General features: G+C 48.0%; 8 protein-coding genes across 8 annotated transcripts; 5 read left to right on the top strand and 3 right to left on the bottom strand.

Annotated features, from left to right (window-relative positions):
• Nucleotides 1-282: 282 nt before the first annotated feature.
• On the top strand, nt 283-3,915 carry GLAREA_01246 (uncharacterized protein; the record flags this gene model as incomplete). The annotated part of the gene is made up of 4 exons (XM_008088462.1): nt 283-1,029; nt 1,084-1,239; nt 1,285-2,510; nt 2,712-3,915. The coding sequence occupies 4 exons, from the start codon at nt 283-285 to the stop codon at nt 3,913-3,915; spliced, it is 3,333 nt and encodes a 1,110-aa protein (XP_008086653.1).
• Nucleotides 3,916-4,487: 572 nt separating this feature from the next.
• Nucleotides 4,488-5,411, bottom strand: GLAREA_01247 (N-terminal nucleophile aminohydrolases (Ntn hydrolases); the record flags this gene model as incomplete). The annotated part of the gene is made up of 4 exons (XM_008088463.1): nt 4,488-4,630; nt 4,681-5,099; nt 5,152-5,336; nt 5,388-5,411. 4 exons carry the CDS (start codon nt 5,409-5,411, stop codon nt 4,488-4,490), a joined length of 771 nt encoding a protein of 256 aa, XP_008086654.1.
• Nucleotides 5,412-5,708: 297 nt separating this feature from the next.
• On the top strand, nt 5,709-7,406 carry GLAREA_01248 (FF; the record flags this gene model as incomplete). The annotated part of the gene is made up of 1 exon (XM_008088464.1): nt 5,709-7,406. The coding sequence occupies one exon, from the start codon at nt 5,709-5,711 to the stop codon at nt 7,404-7,406; it is 1,698 nt and encodes a 565-aa protein (XP_008086655.1).
• Nucleotides 7,407-8,058: 652 nt separating this feature from the next.
• Nucleotides 8,059-8,707, top strand: GLAREA_01249 (uncharacterized protein; the record flags this gene model as incomplete). The annotated part of the gene is made up of 2 exons (XM_008088465.1): nt 8,059-8,298; nt 8,369-8,707. 2 exons carry the CDS (start codon nt 8,059-8,061, stop codon nt 8,705-8,707), a joined length of 579 nt encoding a protein of 192 aa, XP_008086656.1.
• A 2,068-nt stretch (nt 8,708-10,775) lies between these two features.
• Nucleotides 10,776-12,843, bottom strand: GLAREA_01250 (Di-copper centre-containing; the record flags this gene model as incomplete). The annotated part of the gene is made up of 4 exons (XM_008088466.1): nt 10,776-11,957; nt 12,003-12,272; nt 12,323-12,453; nt 12,501-12,843. The coding sequence occupies 4 exons, from the start codon at nt 12,841-12,843 to the stop codon at nt 10,776-10,778; spliced, it is 1,926 nt and encodes a 641-aa protein (XP_008086657.1).
• Nucleotides 12,844-13,935: 1,092 nt separating this feature from the next.
• On the bottom strand, nt 13,936-17,633 carry GLAREA_01251 (beta and beta-prime subunits of DNA dependent RNA-polymerase; the record flags this gene model as incomplete). The annotated part of the gene is made up of 2 exons (XM_008088467.1): nt 13,936-17,079; nt 17,133-17,633. 2 exons carry the CDS (start codon nt 17,631-17,633, stop codon nt 13,936-13,938), a joined length of 3,645 nt encoding a protein of 1,214 aa, XP_008086658.1.
• Nucleotides 17,634-19,485: 1,852 nt separating this feature from the next.
• GLAREA_01252 (P-loop containing nucleoside triphosphate hydrolase) lies at nt 19,486-20,327 on the top strand (the record flags this gene model as incomplete). The annotated part of the gene is made up of 4 exons (XM_008088468.1): nt 19,486-19,535; nt 19,663-19,735; nt 19,789-19,808; nt 19,919-20,327. 4 exons carry the CDS (start codon nt 19,486-19,488, stop codon nt 20,325-20,327), a joined length of 552 nt encoding a protein of 183 aa, XP_008086659.1.
• A 1,835-nt stretch (nt 20,328-22,162) lies between these two features.
• Nucleotides 22,163-22,821, top strand: GLAREA_01253 (uncharacterized protein; the record flags this gene model as incomplete). Its single annotated transcript, XM_008088469.1, has 3 exons — nt 22,163-22,203; nt 22,290-22,409; nt 22,461-22,821. 3 exons carry the CDS (start codon nt 22,163-22,165, stop codon nt 22,819-22,821), a joined length of 522 nt encoding a protein of 173 aa, XP_008086660.1.
• Nucleotides 22,822-23,394: the final 573 nt, after the last annotated feature.

A 23,394-nucleotide genomic window follows, 5' to 3' on the forward strand; every position in this document is an offset into this window, starting at 1 on the left:
TCCTCCCTCCCATTCTCTTTATTCCTACCTCAAAAGCCATCTTCTTAATGCCCGTTTCCGTTCTAGTCCCATTTCCTTTGTCTCCCAGCTCCCCCAGATTTCCTTCTCAAGTCTTACCTTGAGACGTCCAGTCTACTCTAAAACCACATTACGTCTCTCCAGCAAAAAGCCCATCCTGCTTAACTAGCACTCAAAGTTTCAAGCGCAGACTTGATTCTTGGAATCATTTTCAAAAACATCATCTCAACAGACTTTTAACACCAACCACACCACCATCCGAACATGCCCCCTCAAGTCACAACCCCCCACCGCTCCCACCTCCTCTCCCGCTTCCTCACAAAGATCTTCTACACCCTCCTCACCCTCTACCTAACGCTCTTCCTCTTCTACCGTCGTATCTGGGGCTGGCACGCCTACTCCACTCACCTCATCTCTACCACCTTCTCAGCTCAGAGTCAAGATTTCGAGGGAATGGGAATGGGGTCCGAGGGAATGAGTAAGATGTGTAGAGGTATATTGAAAGAACAGAATATGTGGCATCGCGCCAGTGAAGACAGGGATTGGTGGATGTGGATGGGTTGTCTAGGGACGAGAGACGGGAGCTGGGTTAGGGAAAGGGTTGAGGAGGGGGGGTTTGGAGGGGTTTTGGAAGTTGGGAGGGGGATTGAGGGGTTGATTTACGCTATAGGGGAAGGATTTGGTGGTGTGGTGGATGTTCTTGGAGGAGGTGTAAATGCAATTCTCTTGCCTTTCACAACATTCTGGCGAGGTATTGTGGGACAGTCATGGAGGGTTAGTGAGGTTTTCGATTGGCTTACTGGAACTTCGGGGCACAAGAAATTGTATGCGGATGGACTTGATGACTCTGTTTTTGGACGAGGTTTCGGGGAGCGTGTGTTTGACGGGGAGGTTGTAAGTGCACCGTCGTACTTTTGGAAAGCTGTTATGGCTTTTGAGGAGGAGCTCATTTCTGGTATCGACTTCGTGTTTGTGGCGTGGATTGGTGTTGGTTTGGGTTTGTGGTTTTGTGTAAGTGTTTAAAGTTGTGGGTGGTAGAGAGGTTGTGGCTAATTATATGTGTAGGTTACACATCCCGAGTGGGTTGAGATGAAGAGGGGGGTTGTGAGAGCGTGGGTTGGTAAGGTGAGGGATTCGTTGGTGGAATGGAAGAGGAAGATTAGTGAGGTGTTGAACCCGTCTGTGGATAAGTTGAGCAGTGCTGTCAACCAGTTGATATCCGTAAGTATTCCACCCATCCACCCAAACCAATTCTAACCACCTTAGCTCGTAACCTCGACCTCCCAACGCCTCTTCACCCTCATCAAACCCTACCTCACCCCCATCTGGACAACCCTCTCACCCATCCTCGCCTACCTCACACCCATCATAACCCTCTTCCTCATGCTCGACTCACCAATTCTCCCCGACAAACTGCTCATCCTATTATTCGGCTCGCTCCTCCACAACATTCTCATCCGTCTCTCCCCAACAAATCACCCAAAATCACAAACTCAAACCCTCAAACACATATCCCCAAGCCTCTTCATCTCCGGGACGCTTGTGGCGTTAAAGCTCGATCCGTCTATCTTTTCAATCCTAACGAGCCGATTTATGAGCGTCGACTCCGCTTTGACTGTTCAAAGATTGTTACGTGGGCTATCAATACTTGAACTCGCGTTATGTCCCGTGGGAATCGCACTTAGCAATCTGGCTATGAGCTGGGCTATTGATCGACGGGATGAGGGAGTTCGAAGAGTCAAAATTGTTGATTCAAAGCTCCGGGAGTGGGGTTCTAAGGTCCGGACTTGGATCGAGGGTGTATTCGAGAGAATTGCCAATTTTGCTGATAGGATTTGGACGTGGGTTCTAGAGGGAAGTGGTGGGAGAGGGTGGTTTGATGAAGAGAGAGGTTTTTATAACGGGCTTGCTGAGGGGATTAAGGGGGTGGTGAGGGAGGTTGAGAGGATGGGAGATGTTGTGGTCATGAATTTGGAATCAGCTCAGGCGTTGGTGAAGTCATTCTTGATGGCTTTTTGGGATGCTGTTTGGGCGTTTGTTACGTATGGAAAAGCTTCTGAGGACGAGATTACTGGCCAAACAGGGGAAACCGGAAATGAAGGAACGTCGAAAATTCCTGAGCGGCCGAAGACTGCGAGGGGAGAGACGACGGATAGTCAACCAGACTCGTCTACGGATGTGCCTCCTGTCGGCGAAGAAGATCAACTAACCAATTTTTGGGTCGCAAAAGTAATTGCAAGCATCTGGGAAGATGTCGTCCCAATTCTCTATAGCGACTGGGGGTGGATAGTCCAACTAGCAAACAGTCTAGTTGTTACCGTCAGCTCATGGCTCACCAGCTCCAACACCAAGGACACCGCCGAGAACATCACCATAGACACCAAGTTAAATACCACCACTCCAGAACCACTTCAATCACCATTCCCACCGATTAAAGAAGAACCGGCAGCCCAAGAAAGTCCATACAGCGACGTATTCGACCCTGAGACTGAGTATTCTCCGACAACACCACGCGCAGCTCCAGCTTAGCAACGAGCGTTGTTACCCGCTACCCTACTTTTGGCTTTTATCTCCGTGGCCTCGTGCAAAGAAGAACGCCCAAGGATACAGGAAGATGAGGGGGTAGGGGTGACAACATCCTTTTTCTGGACTTTGGCTCTTCCAACTGCGGCAGCGGTGATTTTGTGGCTTAGAAACAACAAACTCTCAAAACGAGCACCTCCCCAAGCTTGGGTCTCAGAAATCTCCACAGACCCAAAGCCATCAGGGACAATCAGTCCAGACGATGATCTTGACGTCGAAGACGTCCTCCAGCCAGATTTCCTCGAGACCCTAGGAATCCCCAAGAGCCACCCTCATCATGAGCTGATTATGAGTGGTTTTGAAGGACATCTCACACAAGTGAAGAAGGTATTCGAGACCACGCTCGCTCGGCAAGTGGCAGCCTTTAACATTGAACGCATGGGGTGGCAGGAGGAACGAGAGATGTTGTTGAGAGATACTCAGGGTTGTTACAACCAGCTAAATGACAAAGAGAAACTGCTTGTGGAGCTGCTTGAGATGGGGGATGAGGATAAGAGATGGAGGAGTGAGGTTCAGCATGCTGCTATGAGTGTGATTCAGAAGCAGAGGGGTGGATATCCTAAAAAGCGCAACAGGGGTGAGAAGATGAGTTGTCAGGATATCATAAACCTGCTCCACGCCTCGTCCAAATCTCAACACCGCCTAAAAAGTCTGGAAGACCAGACTCGTGAAGCTATTAAAAGGGTGTTGCATTATATGCCGGAACTGGAGATGGAGGATTTGGTTGAGCGATATATATTCGAGTCCGTGGAGTTAATCCGAGCGCTTGAAGCTGTGGCTGGTAAGCGGGTTAATGCGCCGAAGGGGAGGGAGGTGGTGATTGAGTTACGGAACGAAGTTGAGAATGTAGGGAGGGAGCGGGATGGGGCAATGGAGGAAGTTAGACGGCTGAGAGGTTTGGTAGAGAGGAAGGGACGAGAGGGGGGTTGCGTGAGGAAAGGGAAAGGAGGTGGAAAGGCGACTGGCAGTGTCAGGTTGTCGAAGTATCGGAGACGGAAGAAAACTGCCAGATGCTTCAACAAGACGACTTCTCTACCGTCTGATTTCGACGCGCCACCGAGTAGGGACCTGGGACTAGAAAACACTCCTACCATCACTTCCCCAAAACCAACTCAAAACCCACCATCATCAACAGTAACATACCCAACACTTCACCCAGAAAATCCCTCGACCACAGTACAACCAGCCACTCAAGCTACTCGGACACCTTTCCTAAAGCCACCAAAGAATGGGTATACCTCGTCAATACCCCAGATTCGGACAGGAAATGGTACGAGGTCCGTTGGTTCTGCTGAGTCTGATGAGGAGATGTAATAAGGGTAGGTGTATGGGTATGAGGATGGTGAATGGGCGAGGACGTGGCGTGAATGATGAATGGTAAACAGATGAAGAGCCGAGAAATATAGAATGGTTGAAAGGGGGGTAGCGAAATGTAATATATGCAAAAGAAGGAGCGCACAAAGGTTGTTTGCAAATGTAATATGAACTGAGCTAAGCAGCAGGGGAAAAGAGATGTTACGAAGGCTGAGTCGATTAGCACATGTCAGCACATGTGTAGTGTAGATGCCACTCGGCACAATCGACTAGCAGGCTGCAGGTACTGATGATGTTCAACTTTGTCCTCCCTTGAGTCGGAAACCCCATTCATCGACTCGAGCGAAGAGTTTGAATCATGAAATTTATTTTGCCGCTATAGCTAGAAGAATGAGGACATCTTGTTTCCGGATTTGACTTCTGCATGTGTGCTTCGGCGGTCGTACTATGCTTCCGTAATAGATCCATCACAGGTCATGAGTATTCCAAATAAGGAAAGCAAGAATCCGAAGCCTGACCTAGATGAATTATTTAATGTTACAAAGTCGTCGCTGGTCTTCCTCAAACAACACCTAGCTGGTTACTCTATCTCCATCCGCACCAGTCTCATCTCTCGCGAGATCATGCTCCTTCAATAATGTTGTAATCTCATCAGCGCCCCACAGGTGGTGATAGATTCTACCATCTTTCGTCTTGCCCACTGTAGCAAACTCAACTGCATTTTCGTTAATAATTAAACTATTATGAGTGTGAAATTTGACTTACTCTTCTCGCTGCTCAACTTGGTAGAATCCATAGTCTTGCTCAACACCTTGACTGCCATGCCACATGCCTCCTTCAAATCACAATCCTCCTTGTAATCCTGCTTCAATAAACTCTGAGCGCTGGCATTGTTTGCGCCAACACTTGTAGCCTTCCATCCACCGTAATTGCCACTGGGATTGCTCTGGTAGAGCTGGAATTGTCTCTGGGGATCGTAACCGGCATAGATAAAGGAAACACCGAAAGGTCGCAGACCACCGTGCTGTGTGTAACCTTGTTTGAGATCGCATAATCGACGTACTAGCTGCTCGCATGGAATATCTTCGTTGTAGGTAAGGAGGTACTTTTGTGCGGCTTGTCGGGCGTAATTGATGAGGATGTTGGCATCGGCGGTCATTCCTGCTACTGCACATATCATGTTGCTAAAGCCCGATTAGCTGCAGCCACAAGATCAATGAAGCTGGTAATACTGACTCGTTCAGGATATAAAGCTTCTCTGCGGATGTGTCCTGCTCGAGCAGCTTGCTTGTCACCTTTCTCTCAGCTGCTAACACAATTCCATCCTTGGCTAATATACCCAATGCTGTACCGGCGTGGGAGATGGCCTCGAGCGCATATTCGACTTGATACAGACGACCTTCTGGGGAGAAGATAGTCGTCTAGAGAATCATCAGTGAAGGTCAAGCAATACCAAACAGCTATGAGCTTACTCTGGAATCATATCTTCTTGACATTTTGAAAGCTTTTGTATACAGCCAGACCTCTGCGTCGCTGTTTATTGAAATACGATCGTAAAGTCGTTTGGATATGCAACCGTCGGTGGATGAGGGATTGTTTAATTGCTTGAATGAACAATTGACGGTCGAGGTCCCCAGCTACGTGAGCTCCAGGCACAGAAACCGCGTCGCAGCTCTCTTAGCGTGGCAGCCTCACATGCGAGGCGTCAAGGCTGAAACAATGTTTACTTTACCAAAATAATTTATTCTTGAAATCAACTACTTTATATTACTACTCGGCGTAATGTATTCAACATGTTGAAATCGACGCATAAGGTAACCGCACCTATTCCTCTTCCTGAAGGATGGACGGAGCACAAAGCGCCAACTGGCCACACATACTATTATAATGCGGCAACAAAACAATCTACATACACTCGACCTATAGCTCCACCTGTTGCGCCAGCGCCTATAGCACCTCTTGATCCATCGCAAAGTTTCCTACAGTACCAGGCTGTTGGAAGTTCGAACCCAAGTGCTGGACCGAACTTCAATTTCCCTGGGCAAGGAGATTTTCAAGGAGGACGAGGTGGGTTCTCAGGTCAGAATCAGAGAGGAGGTAGACCAGGAGGAAACGACCGGCCGAAACCACAGCCCAATGATAAACCCAAGTCGAGACATACCATTCCAGGACACGAAGATTGGGTGCTGGTTCACACGAAATACGGACGACGATTTGTTTTCAATAAGGAAAAGAACCAGAGTTTTTGGCGGATACCTGAGAAACTAAAGGACGGGATTCTGGCGCTGGACCAATTGAGAATTAAAGAAAAGGCAGAAGCTTTGATTAAAGCAGATGAAATCGCATCAGACATAGCTCCCGGTGCAGCCGCGAGACCAGGTTTGGCACCCAAACCGGCAGTAGAGGAGAATACAGGTGCAGACGACAGTTCTGAATATGAAGAGGTTGAGGTGACGGATGATGAGGGCGAGGATGTGGAAGGAGAAGAGTCTCACGCGTCAAAGCGACAACGCACCGAGGAAAATTTACCTGACGAACCTGTTGAATTTAACGAGGATGATATTGCTTTCCAGCTTGCAGCAATGGGACAAGAGTACGGCTTAGACCCTGGGGAATACGATGACGGCAATATGGAATGGGAGGAAGGCGCCGAGGGTGAAATGATCTCAGATGAAGACTCGGCTGCTTTATTCAAGGATTTACTGAATGACTATGGCATCAATCCTTACAGCCCATGGGAGAAGCTTATTGAAGAGGGTAAGGTGTTCGACGACATTCGATATACGGCACTCACAACTATGAAAGCGAGACGAGAAACATGGGAAGAGTGGTCACGAGAAAAAATCAAGGTGCTGCGTGAAAGTCGTGCCAAGGAAGAAAAGAAGGACCCTCGAATTCCATATTTGGCTTTTCTTCAAAAGAATGCCAATCCTAAATTGTATTGGCCAGAATTCAAACGGAAATACAAGAAAGAACCAGAAATGAGAGATGCCTCTTTAACGGACAAGGAACGGGAGAAGTTCTACAGAGAACACATCAATCGGTTAAAGCTTCCACAATCTACTCTGAAAACTGATCTACTGTCTTTGCTCAAGGCACAACCGACTTCAGTATTCAATAACGCAACGTTATCATCGCATTTACCGCCAAGTATACTTTCTGACATTCGCTACATATCCATGGAGCCATCCATAAGAGATACACTTATTGAGACGTTCATCACAACCCTCCCCCCGCCACCAGAATCAGTTCCAGTAGAAGAAACTGAAGAGGCGGTAAAAGAGCGAAAAGACAAGGAGAGAAGACGAAAGGCATTGGAGGATAGGGAAAGGCATGTCGCAGAAGAGAAGAGGAGGCAACAGCGAGATCTCCAATTCGGCAAAGGGCGATTACGAGAAGAAGAGGCAGAGATTGCAAGAGCAATGAATGTCACGAAGAAGGGATTGAAAGATCATCTCATGGCAGAAGATAGTGGCGTCAAGTCGAATTGAAATTCGAGAAATTCGAGCTCGATAGCAACCAATTCTCTCGTGTTTAAAATGCATGTGCGATGCGTTTTGTGCGATTCGCGCTTTGGAGCAAGATGATGATGGCCAGAATGGACAAAATGTACCTGGGTACCCACGCCAAGTCTTTCTATGTCTTCTCGTATTTCTTGCATTCCAACCCCCATAGGCTAACCCCGCATGATGTATTATTGACAGCCAGTCAGTTCTGTACCATCTCTCCCGCCTTCCAAGACTTTTGTCGTTTGAGATGGTTAAGCGAGTCGAGTTACAACTCCTGGTAGCTTACCTTTTCACAGATCTAAACTCCGCATCCATTGCTGAACATACATTTAGGACGTCTGCCTAATAAATACGAGGACACCGACTTCGAGAATCATGTTCATAATGGGAATACGAATTAATACCAAGAACCAGTTGTCTACTACATTCAATCTCACACCACTTACCGGCCTGGATTTAGCCGTTGACAACTTCATGATATGATGGACAGTACTAAGATGGCTCCATAGGGCACAACGTGCGATACTTCCTTGACAGAACATCATCTGCTTGAAGTATATAAGTACCATCAACTCGCTTGTCACACAATCTGCATCCAGCATCACCAGCTCAGATCTCTTCTAGCACACTCAAAATGCATCCAACCACCATCCTCCTCTCAGCCCTAACCCTCCTCACCCCAACCACCGCAACCCTCTTCACCCTCCTAGCCTCCCAACCCGGGAACCCCCTCAATGGCAAACCCATAAACGCAGCAGGCGGCTCCTTCTACATCGGCCTCCCCCTCCCATCAACATACTGTCCACCCGAAAACAAACCCAACTGTCCAACCGGCTTCGCCACAGTCTTCGCCAACACCCCAGATACCCTCTGGGTAAGCCCTCACCAACTCCCCCACTACCCATCCCCAATCCCATTCCAACCCCCCAAACTAACCCACCCAGGTCGAAGTCCCCGGCGGCCAGTCCACCTACATCCTCCCCACGGGCGAAATCCGCTACGCCGCCGCACACTCCACCTTCGTCCCGCCGGGCGCCTACCAAGGCGGCTGGCTCAACGTCACCGTCTTCGATCTCGAGCCGCAGCCCATCAAGCTCGCTGGGTGGTTTCCGTGGCCGGCGCCGGGCCAGGGCGGCATCACCGCGTGTCCGACGCCCAGCGAGGGCGTGTATCTGATTAACGCGAAGACCCCCGGGTTTACGAGGACGGATTGTGTGGATTTGTTGGGGCTGAAGCCGGCGATGCAGGTTGAGGGGGAGTTTGGGGCGTGGAGTTATACGTAGGGTGGAGTATGCGAGGGAAAGGGGGAGGTAGAGGAAATGAAAGAGCTAGGTGGGGGGGTAGGAGGGGATTAGAAAGAGAGGAAGCGAGGAAGCGAGGAAGCGAGGAAGTGGTGTAGGGGGGGTGAAAGAGGGTGGGAGTAATGGATACTTTAATTTTGGTGGTATATGAAATGATGACTCAACTCTCATAAATATAGTTTTTTGAGCAAATGATTTTCCTTCTACGAATTTCCAGCTATCAGTATGTGATTAATTAGCTTATTATGCTATTGGAATCTGTCTCGGGTAGTAAAATGGTTATTATCTCGTGGCTTCTTACTACTCTAACATCTAACAGTGGAAGTCAAGTGAAAGAAATCTACGTTTATACCTGACATAATCTAAACTTAACTAGGAGTCCCGTGATTTCACCAATTCTATGCATAGCTACCTCCTCGAACCTACCTAATATTTGGTCTGGTAATTTTCTTACCATTTAGACAGGGAACGACTGAGTACCGCCAAGTAACCTCATCAGGGTTAGCAATCTGTTTTACTAAGAATACAATAAAAAAGTCGCCATGATCGGTGATTAGTCATGTGCGGAGTCTTTGATCAATGGTTCTCACGGAGAGAAACATTGACGAAATAGTCCTTTTATTTATCAAATCCATCTACTAACTAACCTTACTCTCCCACACCCAAAGTTTCATCTTTACATCAGCTCACAACATTGATCTTTAACCACAGATGTGGAACAGTAAAAGCAGTGGAGCACGAGATTTAGTTTTAGGATTAAGTTTCCATTTTGGGGGTGACGGATGCGTAGATGATGGTGTGGGATACTGGGTTGTGGGTGAGGAAGTGGAAGGATCTAGGTGATGAAGTCAGGAGGTTGGAATCTATAAACTCCAACTCTATCCTCACCCCGTTTTTCGCCAACCCTTCACCTACCCCTAATCTCTACTTAACAACCTTCCCATCCCCTCTCCAATTCCCTCCCCAATTCCTATACCCCCCTATTCTATCCCCTCTTCAATCCCCCACCTTCAATCCACCCCTCGATCCTATCTTCAAAAGGCCATCCATCAAAACAACGACCCACATCTCCATCCCCATCCCCATCCGCTCAAAAACACCACACCCCTGCTCACATCTAACGTATCTTCGGAATATAAGAGTCAGGCGCAAAAGACGTAAGTAATACAAGACGCTAATTATCTCGTTCTTAATAAAACAGGACAAGATCACGGTAATCGTAAGTAGTTAGTACCTAGGTATCTATTGTAGAATAACAAACCTCTACGTAAGTTTAAAATCAGCTTCATCCATCACCTCCACCCCCTTTACCTCGTCACCATTCCCATTCTCCATTCCCCACCCCCAACCTCCATCCTCCTTTCGCTTTCACAAGAAACCCCTTTTCTCAACCTACGCTCTCAAAACCCAATAACCTCCTCTCTCAAAATCAGCAATCCCTCACTTAACCCCAGTAACTTCCTCTCTCAAACCCACCAACTCCCTCACATCCTCAAAACACCACCCCCATTCCCCTCATCCAAACTCATCCCATGAGAGTATTGCCACTAATTTACCAACAAAGTGATATTTCCCTGATTATAATACACTAATACTACACTTCACAAACCCCATCTCCCATTTCTAACCCATCTCCCACCCCTCAACTACCCTCAACTTCCACCCTATCTCCCTCCCCCCCAAAACCAAAACACCTCTGGGCCCCTTCCCCCATCCACCCACTCACCCATCCATCCATCCCAAAAGAACCCAAATCAACCGTCCCCTTTCTACGGGAAAAGAAATCCTATCCAAGGCGTCTAGCATCCAAAACCCCGATTCAAAACCAAAACCACGAATACGCAATTCCCAGTACACAATCCAAAAACCCAGTGCCCAATCCAACCTCTCAGTCCATAATTTCCAACTCAGCAGTCGAATCCAAAAGCAGCCTATTATTTTTGCTCAATCCAAAAGCACCCGGACAACATCATTATCCCATCACTATCACCTATCTCCCACTCCATTCCCCCACTCCCCTCTTCCCCTCCCTCAACCTTCTCCCTCCAAATCACCCCTCACCCACCCCCCCAACCTCCACAAACCCTCCCCAAACAGGCAACCTCCCCTCCCCACCCCTCACCACCCTCGCAGTAACAACTTTAATCCTCAAACTATCCACCCTCTCCGCCTCCACCCCCGTATAATTAAGAAAACTCAATTTAAACCTCAAGTTCCTCTTTAGAAACGGCTCAACATCTTCCCTCTCCAAACTCTTCAACCCCTCCAATCCACCCCCATTCAAACCATCATTCCCCTCCCCCTCCACAGCCCCCTCCAAACCCCTTCTCACAACCTCCCTCAACGCCCCCGTAAGCGGGATCGTCCCCGTAACCAGATCCCCCGTACAATTACACCCCAACCCCCTCTCATCAGCATCAATCCTATCAAAGATACAATGCGAACCGATCAAACTCTTCGAGGTCGACCAATTTTTGGGATCCGGATCGATGGGACCGAGGAAGAGGTGAATAAAGAAAGGACCCGAAAGAGCATGTTTACGAACGAGGATGTTGGCGATCCATTCTTGGTATTCGTATGTATGTGCTGTATCTCTGATTTGGGCATCTGCGCGGATGGGAAGTTCTGAATCGGTTGTGTCTGGGCCGTAGAGTCTGTTGATGGCGTTGATGACAAGAGCTTTATCGATACCTGTTCCATTACTGGCGGTTTCAGGGTATACGTAGCCGAACGTTTCAGTGGAGCGAATGGAAGATGAATCCCAGAATCCGCCTGAGGAATTGTAGAATGGTTGGAGTGGGGTATGCATATCAACGATCGATCCGACAGGAACGGTGTAGCTGGCGAATTGAGCGGGCATGGGCTCGACGTAACTGTCAGGGTTGATGACTTGCCAGATTGCAAAACAACGATCGACCATAGTGTGATGAAGCATGAAGAGGGGATCAAAAGCTGAGTAGTCAATGTAACTCATATGACCTCCACCCCCGGTAAAACCGTGGACTTGGTCATGGATAGATTCTAGGGAGTCGAACTCACCCATGTTGCTTTCTGGAATCCAAGCTTCGTTGCTGAAGGTCGAGTAGTCGCGGTAGTTTGTGAAGAGGTTGTATAGTCTGCTGCGGAAGACTCCAGAGTTTTTGTCCATGTTCGTGGTGACCTGATGGTTCTGAGAGGTAGCGTCACCTACTACTGCATCTGGATATCTCATTGTCTGTGGGTACAGAGTAAACTAACAGGGTCAGAACCATAGACCATCCAAAGGTACGACACTTACGGGTAGATTTGGGAGCTGTTTCGTATCCAAAGGTTGAAACTGATAACTAAACAGAGGATTTGCAATTCTTTGTACTCCAGCTGGACCATCAGCATCAACATATGGCAACGCACCAACACTCTCCGGAAAGACATCTTCGCCCGGTGGCGGAGGGGCAGCCCAATCCCAATAAGGAATTCGAAATTTTTCTGCCGCAGTTGTATAGTTGTCTCGTACTTCTCCCTCTGGGAACATAGCTGCAATCTCTTGAACCAACCCATGAAGTACTTGCTATCACTTATCAGCTCCGATCATATTTTTTGATGATCAGCTCTACTAACCTCATAGAAAACAAGATACGGTCTATGCCAAGTGGGAAGCAGACTCGAAACATGAGAACAATACCCATGAGTCTCCCCACCAGGTCCAGCAACAGCGCCATCATAAGGTTGAAATGGACGACCATGGATTCCTTCGAAAAGTTAGTCAAAAGCCACTTCCCAGGTATACAACACCAACCCATGATCTGGTACCAAGAGAACTTATCAGTCTGTGGCGTCCACTGCAACATGTCCAAACCAAGAATATACAATGTCCACATCAATTTATCTTTCTCCAATTCTCTGATTTCCAGCCGTTGTGGCAGTGAACCATCAGGGCCCTTTCCGACGTGTATACCGGTTGTGACAACATGTTCAGTAGACCTCTTGATAAACCTTTCCTTGCTGACACCATACTCGTAGCGCTTATGTAGTGAGCCGGGCGTCGAAGGAGGTGTTGACGGTATTGAATATGCGTAATCTGCCATGCAAGTTGCTGTGAGAATGAACTGTAGTAATCGAGCCGTTGAGTGGAAGCGCATCCTTGCGGTGCCCGAACGAGCGGACGAGGGGCGTGCAAACGGAGTTTCAAGAGCGAATATCTCGAAGATTCGAGATTCAGTGTGTAGTGCGTATTGTGTTGAACGAGTGTCGATGTAATTTCTGTAAAAACAATTTTGTATCCAAGTCCAGACACCGAAGACGTGACCACAACCCGCGCCGAGAGACTGCAACAACCGTATATCCAAAACGAGTGGAATATCGAGTAATGCGAAGATTCAAGATCCAGTGCGTAGTCTTTGAATGAGTGTCAATCTATTTTTGTAACGACCGTTCTTCTATTCCACTGCTGATGCAAGATTGACTCTGACGAGATGTAATGAGAGTGCAATGAGAGTGCAACAAAAGTCCCCAAAAAGCGAAAGCGACAGTTTAGAAGACCGTGAGCACAGGAGAAAGAAGCACAAAATTCTATCCCACTCCCATTCCCCTTCCGTCAAACTAAAACAACAAGTGAAATTTCAAAAAGGAAGGAGCGACGTCCACACACCACAACGAGCGTATGTTCTAGAAAACCAACAACGATAGAAGCGAAAGATTGAGAACGAAAATGTAGGAAATGGGGAATCAATAGTTCCCAAGAGCGAGAAGGGTTGATGGACGCAAGCTTACCAGAAGACGGGGAGATTTAGGTAGGATGGAGTGGTACCGTCAAGCATGAATCTCCTTTTCGTGATACTGCATCGCTCGATGGGTTTGGGGTTCTTCGGATCCGCCTTCAGAACAAGAGTTCAATAGCTTGTCTTCAACTTGAAATATATGGAAACCAAGAAAAGAATTCCATCGATTCAGAGGAGTTCGTATTATGTCTTCAAGCTGCAGAAGAGTCATCCTGACGGCGCAGGACGCACCTTGTTGGATTGGAAGGATACTTGGTGCAGCAAGAAAACTCGTGAGGTATTTAATTTTCATACTCTAAATCTTCTGAGAACCAACAACACGCTCTGCACCAGCAATTCTAACATTTTCCGCTCCGTTATTTTTCGACAACATTGCGCCAGATAGCATCCCAACCACCCATAACGCCGATACAATGCCTTCCGTCTCTCTCGCTCTACACTGTACACCAATAATCACGGTCCGACATTGTACTTGAGCTTGATCCCCATAGCAGCCAACTCGACATCCAGATACTTCAGCACGCCTGGCACGGTAACAATCGTAGTATCATCGCCGCCAGCGTATTTCTGGCCACTTCCATCCTCCCAAACCTCCGAGCCTCGTGACCACTCATCAACCGTGTGGGCACATTTGCGACATCGCACGATTCCGGTTCCCGATTGTCGCGTGGAGAGTGCCGATACAGTGGGTTGCACGGATAAGAAGGTACCACACGCTTTACAGATCCACGAACGCTGGAAATCCGAGCAGTTGAGAAGGCGATCTTGGAGCAAGAAAGCAGTTCCGTGGGCAAGTAGAGAATCACGTTCCATCTCACCGACACGAATACCACCACCCTTCTTTCTACCCTTGATGGGTTGACCGGTGAGTTGCGTTACTGGTCCTGTGGTTCGAACTTGGAATTTATCGTTCACCATATGTCTCAGACGCTGGTAGTACACGACTCCAATATAGATGTCAGCATGGAGTTCCTCACCAGTGATGCCAGAATACATAGGCTCATTGCCATGATAGTTGTATCCCGCTTTCATGAGTTGATGCCCGAAGTAGTCACCCGCGGTATGTTCTTCGTCAAATTTGAATGGTGTACTGTCTTGGGCAAGACCGTGAAGAGCCCCAGCTTTGCCAGCAAGCGACTCAACAAACATGCCGATTGTCATACGGGAAGGGAAGGCGTGAGGGTTGATGATAGTATCTGGCTGCATTCCTGACTCGGTGAATGGCATGTCATATGTAGGCCACTTTTGAGAACAAACACCCTTTTGCCCGTGCCTGGAGGAAAACTTATCACCAACGACAGGGGATCGGGGAACTCGTAGCTTAATGGACATCGTTCGCAGCGGATCAGTACCATTTTCATTTCCGATCAGTCGAACCTCCTCGATAAAGGCCAGTTCTTTCTCCTTGTATCTTTCGTAGTGTGTTATACCATCCTTATTGACAAAGTCGCCTGTGGCATCTTGTGTGACAGTATGCCATGCAGCGATGATACTATTATCGTTCAGTAACCGTCCAATGTGAGGCAGTCCATCGTCGTCCAAATCCGCCTTTACCTCGGCTTTGATCTCGGCGCCTGGTGCAAATCCAAATAGTTTCTTGACTTTTTTCGAAGACCGCGACTTATCGCCCTCTTCCAGATCGAGCTTCTTCACTTTGTAAATTGTACCGTGACCAAATCCTCTTTCGTGCGCCGACTTGTTGATTATCATAGCATCGTCCATATCGTAACCAGTATATGAGATGACAGCCACAACTGCATTCATACCGTTAGGAAAGTTGTCGAAACCATACTCGTTGTGAAGAGGCGCCCGAACGATTGGTGTTTGCCCGGTTTGTAACCGATAACTCTTGTTGTCTGTTCTATAGCGAATCGCAGTTCCAGGAGTACCCATTGATTGTTTTCCCATCTGACATTGGTACATGTTACGGGGAGATTGATTGTGATCTGAAAACGGTGTCATGTTTGCCAGAATAGAGAGAATGTTTGTAGGGTCAAATTCAACATGCGTAGATTCTCCAGAAATAATCTCAGGCTCCGTGACCGCAATTGACATGAACGGCTGCTCTTGTGGGCCAACAAAATCCTCTTTATCGAGTGGTAGGTATTTAACCGGTCGTATGAATCTCGAGGGCCCAGAAGACATATAAATACCGGGATATGCACCTCCTCGAGAATTAGGTACGTAACCAATTTCCAGCTCTTTTGGTACATTGTGCGTTCCTTCGACCTTCCAGTATCTTAGAGTGTCACCAATAAGTAAGGCCTGCTTAGGAGTACACCAGCCCAAAATCCGTCCGTCCAATTGAATTACGACACTTTCTTTGGTGGACGAAGAGTTTGAGCTAACCGCTCCAAGATCCACAACCAGCTGTGGTATACTGGAAACGTCGATCGATTGAATCTGAATCTTACACTTGTGAGCAAGATGGTTCAGCAACCCACAGGGACTTCCATCAGGGGTATGAACAGGGCACAAGAACCCCCAGCTCTCTGGGAGTAGCTTTCGAACGGTCGTGGTTTTTAATTGAGCGAAGAAACTTCCTCTGTGGACCATGCGGAAATGACTTATGAATCGCAAGAAGTTGATCTTTTCTGCCACCACAGTGAAACCTGATACCTGCTGCAAATCCAAACCGGTAGGACTGACGAGATTTCCAGTGGACATAAAGTATTCAAGTTTGCCTCCAATATTATTTCCAGCTCTTGACAGGATCTGAACAGGGAACTTTTTCAAAAATTCGGGCGTAGAAAAGGTTTCTTCAGGACTCTTCCTTATATGATCGCGAAGTACAGCCTGAATCTGAGAAGATACGAAGTCTTCGAGGTTTTCTTTGAGGATCATCCCATATAAAAATCCTCCGAGCAATATCTCCTGATTTTGAACGGCATCGGGGTTGTCAACGGCGCACTCTCCAGAAACCAATGCATACAATTTTCGGATCATGAATAGGAGCATTTTAAACTTGTCGGTATCCTGAGTTTCGGTAACATTGGCATTTCCCAAGTGAACAAGAACAATCTTTCGTAAGAATTCTGTACCGCAATCGTAATTTGACATGGTCGCTGGTACGCCTAATACCACTCTGAACTTTTCTCCAAGAAACGCACGCGTCTGACTTTTCGTGTAGAGACCGTAACTCTTATATGTTCGCAACAATAATTCCGCTCGGTCGAAGAAGAACTCCTTTTTCGACTCGCCGCTTTGGTTGTTGCCAACAATACCGTCAAATATTTCCCGATCGTTCGTTTCCACCAGTGCTTTCATGACCATCATGACCGGGACGAGGTACTCCGCCTTTTTCCACGAAAATCGAAAAATGACATTTCCGTCATCGAGGTAATGCAGTACATTGGTTTGGGATGTTTCGTCAGGTCGAACAGAACGCATGATGATACCATATTTTGTATATCCCGGACCTCTGCCTGTAAATGAAGGGCGTTCGATTGCCATTGGGAAGTTTCTTCGATTTACGATCAGGAGTCGAATAAGTTTTTCAATACCATTGACCACGAAATATCCTCCCAACTCTTCTGCCTCCTCTTTCCTGCGTACTAATAAGTCGGGCGAGTTGTTTTGAAGATGGCACATTTTGGACTGAATCAGTGTTAGTTCCATCATCTTGTGATGAAGGACATAGATGGACCTACCATTAACATGATGGGCAACTGCCCAAGTTCTTTAACGACCTCCTTAGGATCCCCATTATTTACACGGTACTCCAAACGGGCGCTCAATTTTCCACGATACGTGACATGACGTTCTCTGCATTCTGCAGGCAAGATACCTCGTACTTTTGAAAACTTATTGGAATCTGGTAGCTGCGGTTTGTTGACAATCACCTCCTTGAATCTGATAGAGAGTTTATTTCTTCTTTCTATGGGTGTATTCTGGGTTCCATCGAGGAAATGTTTCGTTCCTATATCCTTCAAACCCCGCGCGATGAGGCCATCTTCGCCAAACAATGCATCGAAAGATTCAATATGAGGGGCGATTGCGGCTTGTAAGGCTGGGTATGCGGTATGGTCTTTTGGTGGGTTTCGAAAGAGGTTTTCGCGACGGACCGTATCAAACTCATGCGACCATTTGGTGTCAGTTCCTGAGAGTTGCGCGGATTGGGAAGACTTTGAAGACGGCATCTTGGATGGCATCTTGGAGACTGTACGGTGTTAGAAACGTTCTATACATCAAAGAGTCGCTGACCGCGAAGGAAACATTAAATCCACGGATTCGTCTAGAAACTTACATTAGAAGACAAGTCACCCCAAGTGCTGATCAAATGCCGTAGAAAGCTTCCTCACGCCGGGAACATTTCTGTTACTCTCGGAACTTGACGATGGAGCTCTGGCAGAACTTTTTGAAATTTCTTGAGGCTTAGTCATCTATCGTTATCGGAAAAGTGGGGCATATTTTCATCACCAAGCTGGGCTGGAGCTTCATGGATTCCGAGTTTGACAGCAACAAACAACACGATGTGATTTTTAATATATAGAAGTCCGCATTCCACGCTCTTCTGCTCATCAAATCTCTTGATTCCATCTCTCCCTGACTCGAGCAGATGATATGGGATTACCCACCGACTGGATCGGGCCTCAATCGGGCATCCAAGCCGGACCCGATATGGTGTGGAATAGGTGGAGAGCAAGACATCTCCAAAGCCATCCCACCAACTGAGACGGCGGAATCCCGTCAACGACAACTTCAACCAGCTTGATAAAGGTTGGTGGCATGTTAGAAGCTGATTCTGTTCTGTCATTAGTGGTGGTGTTTTATTGTCCATTCAGTTTTCTGGTCCGTATAAGATTGAGTACTTTTCCTTGTCCTCCTCTCTTCATCTCTTCTCTTCTCTCTCCCCCCACACCATCTGCGAATGACTTCACGACTGGCTGTTTGCTGCACTCCTCCCACCCCAATCAATGCGGCCACATCCTCCTCCCCGTCCACTTCCACATCCCACCATCACCGCAAAAGCATCCAGCAGGCCGCAAGTCATCCCGACGGTTTTCTCGAGCTGCACAGCTTGATTGCAGGCTGCAGCTGCATCTGTTGCGTCCTCCAGCGTGCATCACCTACACATCTCCCGCCGTGCATCGCCCTTTGTACCTCGAATCCGGAACAGAGCGGTGCTGCATTGATTGTGGGATGATCGTATTTGTCCATCTATCGCCGCGTCACTTGTCGCTATCCCAGATCGCAATCTCATCGTGTGAGCATTTTCGAGTCGACCAGCTTCCGCAAGAAGTTCAGACGACGAGGGACCAGACGAACGAGGTCGACACCCTTGTCTGATTCTCCCCTCTCTCCCCTCATTCTGCCCTTTTGCGTCTGCCTTTCGTTCTCGCCGCCTCACCCCTCACTATCCACCACATCTCTCTCTATCACCATCTCTACCTGCAACCGGCACTGATCTCCATCACCCCATCTCACACGAAAAGCAAAATAACTCAGAATATCGAATTTGCCATTCCCGGTTCGCGGGAAGCAAGTGACGGAGCGTCTGGTGCCTGTCCTGTCAAAAGTCTGTGTCGCCCTGGCCCTTACCGAGACGAGACCAGCCAGAACCAGAACAGACTAGCATCCGCCCACCGCAGAAGCTTGTGAGCTTGGACGTTGGACACCTCTGCACTGCACTGCACTGCGCTGCGCATCTGGAGACGCTTTCTGCTCTGCTTTTGCTGCGAATCTCGTCACAAGCGCTGCTCCCGACGGCTACACCGTCACGAAAAAGTTGCAACTCACATACTACAATTGCGCGAAACACCAAACCGTCGTTGCAAATTACACCCGCATACGTTTATTTGTTCTGCTAATATCTATCTATTTCTGCTTGCGCGTCCCCGATCATCGTCATCATCGCCTTCATCCTTCATCCACTAAAGAGCTTGCCCCGCTGCCTCATCTACCAACAGCTACATACAGCCTTGCGCGAAAGAAGGCACCCGCATATCCAAATTTCCTCAAGAGTCTGCTCCTAGTTTTCTCTAGTCGGTGACTCGATCCATCATGGCCGGAATTTTCAAACGGGTGTACGATTGGCTGTTGAGGCTGTTTTGGTAAGTCTTCCTGGGAGCCTTCATTCGGAAGCAACACTGCAGGTTCTGTTGGAATAGAAGGAAATGCGCCTGCAGAGCAAATCTTTCTCTACCGCTGTCAACAGAGTGCTGACCTCTGCGACAACAGGGCGACGGAGATGGATATCACCATGATCGGGTTGCAGAATGCGGGAAAGACTTCGTTGTTGCGAGTCCTGGCGGTGAGTCCCCAACCATCAATAACCTCATCCGCATAGACTGACTTCCAGCGCAGGGCGGTGAATTCACTCTCGAGTATGTCCTACTTCCAATCCTTGAATAATCTCCTTCAATCCGAGGCCAGCTCCTATCACCCTCTCTCGTCCCGAAGACAAAACCGGCTGACCACCCCTCCCCCCTTATAGCTCCATCCCGACCGTGGGATTTAATATGAAGCGCGTACAAAAAGGCCATGTGACGCTCAAGTGTTGGGATCTCGGAGGACAACCACGCTTTCGGTCGATGTGGGAGCGATATTGCCGAGGTGTGAACGCCATTGTGTTTATCGTCGATTCGGCGGATACCGCTGCTTTGCCAGTTGCAAAAGACGAACTTCATCTCTTGCTTGAAAAACCTGTGCTTGAAGGAATTCCTTTGCTCGTCTTGGGAAATAAATCCGACCTCGAAGAGAAGCTTTCCGTAGATGAGTTGATCGAAGCTTTGGACCTGAAGAGTATCTCTCATCGTGAGGTAAGTTGTTACGGGATAAGCGCAAAAGAAGAAACCAACCTTGATGCTGTCTTACAATGGCTCGTTGCTCGTGCCAGCAAATAGAGGGGATCATCCTCAAATGAAATCCCCATCTAGAACTCCGGCCACTTGGACCCGGAAAGTCCATAATGATAACGAAGAATGATACGAAGTGACGGAAAGACAAAAACGAAATATTCCCTCGCGGGCCTGCAAAGGTCACATATCTCTTCAGCTCACCGCATTTTCCCACCTAACTTGGAACATGATCTCTCTCATGACCATATCGGACGCATCCGGCGTTCGAATCTTTTGGGAAGATAAATTTCTTTCCCTTCCCCATGCGGGGTTTCTCTTCATGACCACCACGGCTTTTTGGAACGACGAGACGATTTGACGACTAGCATTTCTTTTGTAATAGCGACTTGCACGCCCGAGTTGCTAGAATTGGTTTTCTTTGTCTTGACGAGGCGATAGGTGGATGATGATGGACGCCTGGTGGGGGATTCGATTCGAGGGCATCGTCTGGTGTCTTTTTTTCTTGAATCGCGAATGTAACTAGCATACTCATATTATGAAACCCCCTTAAGTTAATGATCATACTTTTTGAAGACGGAAAGCCTGGCGAGACGGTGATTTTTCGCCCGGTGATATTGATATTGCGTGTGGTGTGTCACTGTGGTGCCCGGTGCGGTGCGCGGAATCCCGAGGGATGAGAGTCGAATTGACGAACATGGGATTCACATATGAAATTGAAGTGTGGAAAGTGCGACAAGAGAACGAATGGATGAGACGAGGGCAAGTCTGGGGTTTATATTTCTATTCATTCTGTTTATCTCTTTTTCCACGGTAGGAAGAGAGGAGTGCCAGCGCAGTGGACTTACGCACAAACCACTTGATGCGCTGGCAGTATGATGGGGGAGCATGGAATCCTTGTCTGCAGCGTTCGCGTCTTGCTATTGGCTGGGAACTATGGAGGGGTGATGAGTGCCCGGGTGGTTGTTGGGAGGGGGGGTTATGGGTTTATGATGATGGGACGAGGGGAGATGGGATGAGGGAGGTTGAGGTGTTGAGGGTGATGATTTTGGGGAGGATAGGGATGGGAGATGGGGAAGGGGAAGAGGAGGGTGGGGATATTGGATGGATGGATGGATGGAGAGATACCGCTCGTGTAATTGAACTGAACTGAACTGTAGGTTAGATGTATATTGGGAATTATGGTGGCTGAAGATTTGTTTGTCGTGAGGATTTGAGATGATTTTGAGGGCGTAATGGTAATGAGTATTTGATTTGGTTTTGTACCTAGCCCGAGGAGTCCAAGAGATTCATAAAGATATAGATATCTAGAGGGGGGTTATAATAGAATATGTAATACATTAAAACATGTTCTGAAAATCGAAAGGAAAAGATTGGAGTAGTTGAGGCTTGTGAAAGTGAGTATAGGTGTAGGTGGAGATGTGCGATCGTGAATCCCCGATTTCCTGCTTCTACAGTTGTGAGGTAGTGGCAAATCAAATAATTACGCCCGAATAACTCTCCTCTTACGCTCTTGATAAACTAAACTCCGTACACGACGACCTGACGAGTGCGGGTGAGCTATTTGATAAACCCTCGTGTATTTAATTCCATCCGTTCGTGTCGTGTCGAAACGTACGTAATCCTTAAAATATTAGTCTTCCAAGAGCTTGCGTCGTGCGTGATATTTGCCCAGCTTCTTGGTGTTGACGGCTCAGCCACACAGCTAGGTTCGATGACTCTCCGAGGCCCGATTCTGCTTATTACCCTGCTAACCACCAGCCGAGGATTGTTTCTTTATCTGACTTCATCGTCGCATCACATCTTTCGATCGCAACGACATTTTATTAAAGGAAGAGCGTTTTTTCGATTGAAGAAAATTATCATTGAAAAGGGCTTTCGAGATGGCTCCAGCGGTGATGCAGATGATTGCGAAGAGATACTAGTAAGCTCCCCTCCTTCTGCCCTCGACTCATCGCTGCGAACAGTATATGACGGGCTTGATGGAGGATCAATGCTAACAGCCTACAGTTGTTCCTCATACAGTTACTACGGCGATGACTGCACATACTCCGCATGGAACGATTGGGGTCGCTGGGTAGCACTCGCTGTGATCGTTGTCGCGGTGCTGGTTTTTGCGTTTTTAGTATCGTATGTCCTCCATCCCCCCTCCTCTTTCCACCTACTAACCTACGTATTCAGCTGCATCAACACCCGCCGTCGTCGTCGCCGCGGTCTCGCCCCTATGTACGGCACCGGCTGGATGCCCGGCAACAAAAACCCTCCGCAAGGCAATCAGCAGTACGGAGGATACTACGGTGCGCCTGCGCCGCCGTATACGCCTGCGCCGATGCCGAATCAGCAGACGGGCACGACGTTCCAGAGTGGGGATGGGTATTATGGTGCGAATAATAATGCGTATGGGGCAAATGGGAATGGAAATGGGAATGGGTTTGAGATGCAACCGCCGCAGAATGCGTATCAGCCCCAGAGGGGAGGGGAGCCGGTTTATGAGGCGCCGTTGGGTCCGCCGCCTACGAAGGGGGGTGCGATCATAAGATAAGATAGTGGGGGAGGGAAGAGAGTGTACCGAAAGTGATGGGTTCGTGAACGAGGGGAAAGGGAATGTTTGGGTGGTAATGCGAGGGAGGGAAATGGGATTGTGATTATTATGGCGTTTCTGGGAATTTCGATACCGTCGCTATCGTATCTTTGCGAAAAGGGTTAGGAATGGTTGGACTTGGACCTCGAAAGGTCATTTCTCTTTCAGCGGGAGGGATACCAGAATGTTTAGTCAATAGGTCGTTTGATCGGTCGATTTCGCTGCGCCTGGTTTCTATTATGTAGTATGACAAAACGTATGTTCCAACCCGATTCTCAGCTGGATTCTTGGTTTTTATCAGATGAAAGCCTTCATTCAGTTACACAGCTTCTATTACTCTATCCTAAACATCTCAGCCACCTAGGCTTTTTTCATAACTTCTGTATTCAACAAAATCCACTCGTTTTTCCAGACCGCGCGTCCCCACCTCACTCTTCGTATCTGTCAAAGGATTCATAGGTCATCATTCTTTGCCTTCCCCGCTGCGCCACAATACTTTCGGGCACACGTGATGCAGGTGGTTAGTGTAGCCAC

The sequence above is a fragment of the Glarea lozoyensis genome (genome assembly GCF_000409485.1).
Source record: "Glarea lozoyensis ATCC 20868 chromosome Unknown GLAREA7, whole genome shotgun sequence".
Lineage (NCBI taxonomy): Eukaryota > Fungi > Ascomycota > Leotiomycetes > Helotiales > Helotiaceae > Glarea > Glarea lozoyensis.